General features: G+C 41.4%; 2 protein-coding genes across 2 annotated transcripts in view; one reads left to right on the top strand and one right to left on the bottom strand.

Moving 5' to 3' along the window:
• Positions 1-4,591, bottom strand: part of LOC113464803 (complement C1q subcomponent subunit B-like) — a 31,091-nt gene extending 26,500 nt beyond the window's left edge. Inside the window, exon 1 of the mRNA XM_026816805.1 lies at positions 3,934-4,591. Coding sequence (XP_026672606.1) covers positions 3,934-4,062 — 129 coding nt within the window. The 5' untranslated portion in view covers positions 4,063-4,591. The remainder of the gene's footprint in view (positions 1-3,933) is intronic.
• A 37-nt stretch (positions 4,592-4,628) lies between these two features.
• The window catches only part of Col4a1 (Collagen type IV alpha 1), a 22,489-nt gene continuing 17,487 nt past the window's right edge, over positions 4,629-9,630 (top strand). Inside the window, exons 1-2 of the mRNA XM_018031089.2 lie at positions 4,629-5,285; positions 6,321-6,363. Of these exons, the coding sequence (XP_017886578.1) occupies positions 5,266-5,285; positions 6,321-6,363 (63 nt within the window). The 5' untranslated portion in view covers positions 4,629-5,265. The remainder of the gene's footprint in view (positions 5,286-6,320; positions 6,364-9,630) is intronic.

Raw genomic sequence — 9,630 nt, forward strand, 5'->3', positions numbered from 1 at the left:
CTTTTTATATAATAATAAAATTAAATAAATAGAAATATTGTATTCCATTCACGTAAATGCATAATTAATTTTAATACGCTTCTATCTTTTAAAAGGAAATTATTAATTGTTATGAAGTAGCCAACGAAGTATCTTTAGCTCATGCATAATTTAGTAATAACGACCCACGTAAACGAATGTTTAACGGGAGCTGTATCGCGTGTCTCGGATGCAAGCTTTCTCGTTTACCCAAGGTAACACAGTCTTTCATTATGTCTACCTTGACAGTTCCACTATACGTTACTATAATACCTTATAATCTCAACGCACGTGCTTTTAGACATCAGATAATCCTCATAGCGATATTTATATTTAATAACTTGTTTAATTTCTTTTGTAATTGTAAAATACAATATATTTAATGACAATCTATATATTATTATACAACTGCTTAATAAAATGATTAATGCATCTAATTACAAAAATAATAAACTTATTGATTTAATTTACGATCGATCTTCAAAAAATTTGTCATTCCTGTTGAAATTATTATAGTGTCAAAACACATGTTCGAATGTAACAATAGCGAAGCAGTAAGAAAGGCATTCCACAAGCTTATTCATGCCTAAATTCTTCTAGTGTAGCATTTCTTGACGAAAGCGGAGGGGACAATGATCAGAGGACAGATTTATACATTTTCATTGTCACGTCGATCAGTAACGATGTAGCAGGGCGGAAACGTGACTCCCCTTCCTGCAATTTCTCACGATTTTCAATAACCGCCACCGTCGGCGGTCCGTAAGGTGGCAAAAAAGGTGCCCTGAACCTTCTTCTGAGCGTTTATGTATTTAATTCTTTATCCCTGTTACTACCATCACCCAAACGAGCCGACAGTTCCTTTATGCCTGGGCGAAGGATGTGCACTCCTTCGCTCGGGCGTCGAAATCGCCTACCTTTCGCGCTTGTTTACCGGGTGAATTCAACGAGACGGCTGAATGATGCAACTGATATCCGAAGAAACACTTACCCAGTGTCATTAGCCTTTACCTATTCATTTGACAGAGTGACGTTGTTTTATGTAGAAAGTACATAAGTGTGAGAAATAAAAGAGTTGATGTTCAATTTTCAAATTCTTTAAAAATGATACCTTAATTAATATTCGTCTTCTTGAAATAATTTTTAGTTTATATATTTCTTATGTATATTTGTAAACCTTTTCCTGTTTTATTGAATTATATTTGTTATATGATTGAATTGTAATAAAATGCGGAACGTTTGCGCATGAGCAATTTATTAGAATGAATCAAACAATGGATCTCCCCCATGCAACGTCATAGCGTGATCAGTACGGAAACACGCAGCGCTAATTATAGAAACTAAATATGAGATAATTAAGGAACTTGAGAGTGGCGTAAGTGCAGCTGCACGAATCGAGTGCCGTACTGATAAATCTTTAAATACAAATACATGAAGGGGGAAATAAATCGTCGCTGGATTTATTAACGCAGTTTCCGAACAATAATGTTTGAAGAATCGTTTTCGATTATTCGATACGCCTTCGAGGTAATGGCTTTGTGTCTCCAAATTCAATTATTTTTAACGCTCGACCGCCGGCACACGACGTTGACGTCACTGGTACTTGTGCTTTTAATAACTACTTTTGCACACATGTTACACGGACTGTAAAGGCCTGTACATACAAGGCTGTGACGTGGTAGCTAAATATATGAGAGTTGCAGTTATATCTGTGAAATTCTCCTGCTTTCTGTTATTGCATTTTTAGAAAAATTCGTAACACTTATTTTGTAGTGTACGAAAATATTTGGAAACATTTGAAATCAGTTTCTCGCCAACCCAATAGTTCCTGCTTTCATTGGTCGATTGGAAAAGTTTCTTAAGATCTCGTCACTGGTAAAATGAGAAGAACCAATCAACGATTATTTATTACGAGCGAAACGCGAATTGATTACGTAATAGGGCTACGTTATTGCGTAAATCTGTGTGCAATTGTAAAAATATCTTAACATGCATTATTCATGTGTAACCTCCACTTTCGAGATAAACGCTTTTAACGGTTTGTGACATCATACACGAGCTACACGTGAACTACAGTTATGTATACCACTCATAGTCTCGTGTGTAACCGAGACACACATATAATGTAAATATGGCTCAGTTTTTTTTTTTAAATGAAATCCGAGAATTAATATATTCGAGTTTATTTTCTGTAATCCATAAATGAGAATGCTGAAATGTTTAAAAAAAATGCTAGACTCTTAGAGCGTTTTATGAAGAGTAATGGGGACAGTTAAGTCTGATTGACAAAGGAAACTCAGTTTCCTTGGATCAAAGAAATCTGAATGACGCTGTCGGATTACGAGAACGATTTCACGGAAGCGTTAATAAAGTAACATCTCTGCAAACATTGAAACGAAACCGCACACGCTGAGATAATACGACCTATATTTTTAGCGTATTTAGGAATTAACTGCATGGTCAACATTTATATCGCATGTCAGTCACTGTAACTCAGACCTTTTCTAGTTTTCTGTTTGCACAAAATGTCACGCTTACGTAAAAAATATTAGCACGTAGCAATGAAATCCAAACGATGTACGCATTTTCCTAAGAAGCTATTTCATTAATACATCCTCAATCATCTCTTTTATGTTATATTCTCATCTCAGAATGAATAATAATAGAAATATGCAAACACACCAAAAATAAAAGTTAGATTAACTAAGACAGTTTATAAGTCCTTAATAAAATTTAAACAGTCGATGGAATTAAAATTATTCTGATTGTATTTGTGACTTAATGGAATTGATTAGGTTGTCCTGAAAGTTCGTTCCGATTTTTATGAGATGGATTAAGAAAGACCGAGTATATCAGAATGATTAAAAACAAATGACATGCATATATATTCTAAAAAAATTATATTTCAAGTCATCACTCATTAAGATTATGTCAATATTTAATAGTTACCTAAAAGTGAAACAATTCTTATTTTTTATTTTCTATCTTAAATAAAATCCCCAAATACGAACAACTCAATAAAATTTATCATTTCGTTCAAAGTGATATTGTCCAAGCAATAAATGAGGCGTGTCCAATTTCTGGAGCAAAGTCGTTCGCCACGCGATCGAGGGATCGATCGTAGATCGGCGCGCGGCGCATGCGATGTTCCCACGCGCATGTGCCACGCGAATCCCCGCCGCGACGCGGTGTTCACGTTCCAAAAAGCGATTCAGCCGACGCAAGTCTGGCTTCAAATGTCGGCTAACAAAATTACTTTGTCTAGCGGGTAAATTGTCCTCACCTACGTTCATAAAACCATAAACCCACGTACTATCATCGACTTTTTAGATTCTAGGTCTCGGCGCGAAAAAACTCATTTGAAAATTATGCGATTATGTCGATGTAACAGAGACGTTTACCATTTGGTTCAGATCTGAGTGAGCAGTAAAAGCATGCGATCATTTTCTTGGATACTTCTCTCTCTGTCTCTCTCTCTCTCCACCAGCCACCTTCTTACGTAATCGCGCGGCTAAATAAACCGGTAGGTCAATGAATCGACATTGCGTTACAGTTACATTCATTTTCAGTTCATTCATTCCTGAATGGCAGTTCTGTCGGACAGCGAGCGATTAAAACGAAACATTTGTCGGAAGGAACGAATGAGAACGCACGTGTCTCGTAACACCACTAGATAAATGACACTTTAGCGAAATCGACATTAATTCGTTTCATCTTTCTCTTTCCGAGCTAGTACGGCCGTGCACGTTAAACGTTCACGGTGAATCGGAGCGACGCGAGAACGGAACTGTGTTTCGTTACGCGATTCGCGGATTCCTCTGAAATTCGCGATTCCGACAGAACAACCGTGAGAGCCAGGGAGCCCTTCACCTACGAGCGTACGGTAATATATAGAACCGGGATATTTCAAGGACTCACCACAGCCTGGGTGACCGGTATCCACGTGACGACCAGTAGGGCAAGGACGCAGCTGATTCGCAGGATGACCGGGAGCGTAGGTAACCCGCGGGCTGCGCTGGTTGACGTTCCCGCGGCCCTACGCCGCATTGTGCCCCGAGCTTCTCCTCCTCCTCCTCCTCCTTCGTTCGTTCGTTCCACGTTTTCCCGGTTTACCTGTCCTCGTCGCCGCGGTGTAACAGCCCTTAAAATACACCCGACACGCCGATCGGGCTATTCCAGTCCGTTTGAACGGTACACACTTTTGCTCGGCGTCCCGAGCTCTCTGTAGTGTGTAGCTAGGAGACGTGGTTGGAAAACGATGCGGCGGCTGGTCGGCCAGCCTGTCGACGCAGCGCGTGTCGAAGGGCCAGACAGACGGCCCGGTTGGCCCGTCCTCCCGATCGGTCGCACAGCCAGACAGGCCTAGAGTCGGCGGTAGAGGAGGCGCGCTCTTCTCTCTTCTCCTCTTCTTCCGAAGCTGTATCCTTGCGCGTCGGAGCGCATCAGAACGAACGTGGCGGGTAGCAGATCCTCCCCTCTCGTTTCGCCCCGGTTACTCTCGCCTCTCGGGTCCACGCTTCAGATCGTAGCCGGAGACTTGCACAGCCGAGATCGACATCGGCTGAGACCGTAGAACAGTCCTCGGTGCGACGCGCGACCGAGCTCGCCTCGACCCGGTCAGCAATCCTCTTCTCCTCCTCCTTCTCTGCTCCTCCGCCACCTCCTTCCTCCTGGAGCTTCCCTCCTACTTCTTCCTCTTCTGGTTCGCTTCCTCTTCTTCCCTGCTTTGCTACTTCCCTCTCCAGCGAAGTCTTCTTCCCTTACTCCCTTCCTCGTTCTTTCGGATTCTCCCTCTGTCCTTCCTTCCTTCTTGCGCCCTGCCGGTTGGTATCTTCTGGTCCCGCAGTTGGCGAAGGCAGACTGGAGAGTTCGATTCTCTTCGAGTGTGCGAGGTTCAACGGGAAGAAAGAGAGAGAGAAAGAGGAAGAGAGACAACGGGGGAGGCACACGGAGACCGCGGACACAGCGCGAGAGCACACACGAGCTCTCACGGTACCAAGGAGAGAAGCCTCTCTCTACCGATCCCTTCGGCGGAGGAATTCTAGCTGGCGTGGCTCGGTGGACGCCTCCACCTTCCTTCCCTCCACCCGAGTTCATTCAGAGCCCTCCCTGGATGGGACGGTCCGCACACCACGTCTACTCGGTGCCGGGTTCCCCGCGATATTTTGTGACTGCCTGTCCGTGCGGTGGTGCTCGTGTTAGCCTGTGCTTCTCGGCTCCCTAGACCCATCGCGGAATAGGGAGGTCGAAATGACCCGGTTGGGATTGCGGTGAGTTCCGATTCATCTTACTTTTCTCTGCCCTTTTAATATCTCGCTTCTACCTCTTCTTCTTCTTCATCCTATTCCTCTTTATTCGCTTTCGTTCGTTCTTATTCTTCTTGGTTTCCCTTCTCGGTAATGTAGCCCCTGGTTCGTCAACCTGTTGTTACGTCAACGATCTCTATATTGCGCGAACACGTGCGTTCCCGGTGAACATGTCCCGTGTTGTGTTCCCTACCAACGCGGCGCGGAAGCATCGTCCACGTATCCTTCCGCGACCGAATCTGACGGGCTACCGCTGTGCGCCGAACGACACGCTTCTGATCCTCTTGTTTCGGTCGGGTTCTCCGTTTTTTCAGACAGCGTCTGGTTCCCTCGTGTCCGTTCCCGTTCCACTCTCAGCAGGTCTTTTACTTTTTTCGAGGGGGACCTCTCAGCGCGTGTTCTTCTCTGGTGCACGCGCCACAAGTATTCAATGACTGAGGGTGCACTTTCGCCCCCTCCGTTAAGAAGTGCGTTTCAAGGACGAAACCTGTGCGCGTTTATATCCTGTCTGTCATCCTTCTGACTATGAATCGTCTCGCGTTACTTTCACGCATGCCAATGTGAACAGTTGTTTCAGTGTTTCGTGCGAAAATTAACACGTTCGATAAATGGTGAATACAATTTCGTGGCGTGGAGTATGATTGAATTCCTGTACGTTTTGGTATCTCCTCAATCATTCCGCCTCGATTTCAATACTTTATAATTCTTTGTTTTCTTGTATGAACTTGTCAGCTTGAAAGAAAATATGTCAAACTAAATATATTTACTTCAAGAAGACTGATTTTAAAATATCCAATTTTAATAAATGTCCCAATTTCTACTCACTGGCTCATGATTATGTTAAAAGGCAGTAAGAAAAAGTGCTTACGTAAACAGAAATTGGGTCATTTACTATACGTATTTCCATTTCAAAATTGATAAGATTTAATGACAGGCATTTTGCCTGAAGTCTACTAATTCTTAATTTTATTTAATAATTTGGTGAAACATTTATTACAGGCTCGTCGCATCCGCAGTCTTCCTGACCGGGATAGTCAGTGGGGTATGTAAAATCTTTATTATAAAAATATTTCATCAATAGAGACCCAGCAAAGATGATTTTCCTTGCGTAAAAATAATAATTGTGCTAGATTAATTTTTTATTTGTGAAATCCTCTTTGCTGTGAACTTCCAATCGCATTTAATTCTACTACCGTTCGAGCGAATGGGAAGATCGACGGGCGATCGATTCATTCATCGATTACACGGCGGTGCATTCGTGCCACGCGATCCACGTGCATACAATGCAGCATTCGGCTAAAAGGGAACTGGATCGCGTTTCGTGGCGCGTGCGATTCCGTCCTCCTTTTGCTCCGTCCCGTTCCTCCGCCGCTTTGGCATCCGCGCCGCGCGTCGGAGAACTGAACGCGAGGGCGAAAAAGCTCCGACGAAGGTCGGCGGAACACTGGCTGGCGTAACGCGGGCGGCTCGCGCAAGCTTGTCGATTGCCCGCGCGATTAGATCATCGGGAGCATCGCGTCGTCGTTATTTTCTGCGTTCCACCGCGAGGCGTGGGACTTTGAACGTCTCTGCCGGTTTGCCGTTGGAAATCGTTTCAGGAATTAAAACGAAATCGTTATTGCTAGCTTCACTCTATTCATTGAATACTGTCATTATCGTTAATTTAATGTATTTGTAAATTACATAGAGGACGGTATCGAATCCGTCGAAATGAGTAGATAAAAATGTGATTATGTTTCATTAATGTGTACATACAATCGCATTATGTACATGTACGTATAACATGTTCATTTAATTGATGGGCTGTAGAAAGATCAATTCTGCTGAGTAATTCAAGCAATTGAACATGAATTTGACCGTTCGAGTTATCCATAGTTACTCGTAATTGATACAATTTTCCCAATTTGCTTCAGCGAGAAACCAGTAACTCGATACAGCGCAAACCATATCGTAGAATACATTACGGTTCGAACAAACCATTTCGAGAAATCGAATCCTACGTGATGCGATTTCGAGTAACTTTATCAACAAATCGTCCTTCAATTTAGCGTCGTACGACTCCATCCTGCTGTACAGAATTATTTATCGGTTTCGATACAACGCATTGGTTTTTCGCGCGAGATATTACGTGTACAGATATAATTTGGACATCTCGTCCTGGAGTGTTCATATAATTATAGAAAAATTCTTTTGGATAAAATCACAAAAGATTCTGATAACACAATTGATGGGTTCGTAGCATAAGTAATTATTGCTAAGCACTGAATATCCGCATACCTGTTATAACATAATTAAACACAATCCTTCTGTTAATACAATTGAATTTAAATAATTTATCATTTAAATGAAATATAATTGACATAAATAAATTGTAATAGTAAACGTTGTAATTGTAATAATACAAAATGAAATGCAATTGAGTTCAAATAAGAAATTATTTATATTTATTTTGTATTATTACATTTACAATTTCTATTACCACAAATTATTTATTTCAATTGTATTTCATTTTATATGTAATAATAAATTATTTAAATTCAATTATTCAGTTTATTTTGTTTAATTTAAGAATAACAAATATCTTATTCAACAAATTGAAGTGTGCTACAAAAGTCAAAGGGTTTTCAGAGTCTTGCTATTTTCTCTTGGCAAGAAGAGATTGGAGAGGATCATTTTTTTACGTATTCCTTGTGAATTGAGTACAGAATAGTCGCCACGAATTTACGTCGACCAATAACGGAAAGGTGTTAAATTCGAAATAGGGCAGTCGTCTGTTAGTGACCAGTCCGCCTACTGCCTACGGTACATACAGCATCGTAACCGCGTTCTATGTAATTTTATTACGCCACGGTACGTACTCGCGCGCCGCCGTGCCTACGGGCACGCGAAGCCAGCTTAGTCACTATTGAAAATAGTTCAGAATTAACCGCGGCTTGATTACCGTCGTCTGGCGAAGTTAATCGTTCCCCCGATCGTCTTCCCCGCCACGCCGAGGTTTTCTTGCACCAACTCCGTTTCAGAATCGAATTAAGCTAGAAATTCTTAATTAAATCATGAACACTTGCTGCTTATTACGTTAATCGAACACCATATTGCTCATATCAAAGAGAAGTGACATCATGTAACATAAACAGCGAGGGTAACCGCTATCTCGAATTGTATTCTCTCCAAGCAGATATAATTATGATCTCGTTAAAATTCTGTAGCAGCTACGTAATATCTCGACGATTTTAATGCGAATATAATATTTAAATTTAATTTTAAATCAGAAAAGAATTTCGTAAGATCGAATGGCCATTCCTGTTCAATTTACGATTACACGAATCGATGCTCTTTTCGGTTCTTTCTTTGGATGCGCTTGCCAAGATACACAGTAATGTTCTCCTCGTTCGTTTCCTTTTGGAACGCCACCATTGCACGGATTTCGAGGTTCCGTGCACAAGTTCGGTGACGCGTGAAACCTGAAAAATTGTTTCGCGAGCTGCACGCGACTTACGTCCCGGCGAAAGTGTTCAGTCAGAGGAACGGGTTTACGGAGCGACAGGATTAATGATGATCGCGGAGTCAATTGAACGTTAAACGCTCTTAAAGACAGTATAGCTCGGTTGATAAATCGCGTCGAGCGAAATTATGATTACGAGTAGTTGTTGTCGTTTCATAGACAGAGACTGCTAATTAGCGTCAAAACACTTGTAAGTCGTTGATGAAACGTTGAGGCAACGAGGCTGTAAAGTACATGTGACTGTCGTACACGAAATTCATAAAGCCGGGTTTATGAAGTCGAATAATTGTACTTTGTGTATATAAATTATTCCGTTTAATCAATTCTTCAGAGTTAAACTTTCTAAAGTTTCTTTGTATTGGCAGAATGTGTTTTTGAAAACGCGTTAATGAAGTAATTACGGTCATGTCCTTGTGTCCACTTCCAGGAAAATTGAAGTGTAGAAGAGGACGTGCCATGTGGGCGTTCGATTACATTAGCTTTGTTCTTCTGTGAAAATATTGAACAGTTAGACGCACTGTAATTAAAGTAATATCTTAATGATTGTCGAAGTCGTGGCTGCAATGATGATGCAAAATTGCTGGCTGCACTATATCATAATTTAGAAGTATGCTGTTTCTCGTACTATGCAGATTACTTCACAGAATGCAAACAATCTCGAGCTGAGCATGCAAGTTTTATCGCGTTCCACGTGTGCCTACATACATCGTTAGATTCCTTCTATATTTAAGTATACTTCATCATCCGAAACTTATATATTGTTTTATGGGTTTCCAATAAAATTTCTAAAATTCAGTATGTTTAAAC

Source organism: Ceratina calcarata, unplaced genomic scaffold (assembly GCF_001652005.2).
Source record: "Ceratina calcarata isolate Rehan_Ccalc_2016 unplaced genomic scaffold, ASM165200v1 scaffold546.2, whole genome shotgun sequence".
Taxonomy (NCBI): Eukaryota; Metazoa; Arthropoda; class Insecta; order Hymenoptera; family Apidae; genus Ceratina; species Ceratina calcarata.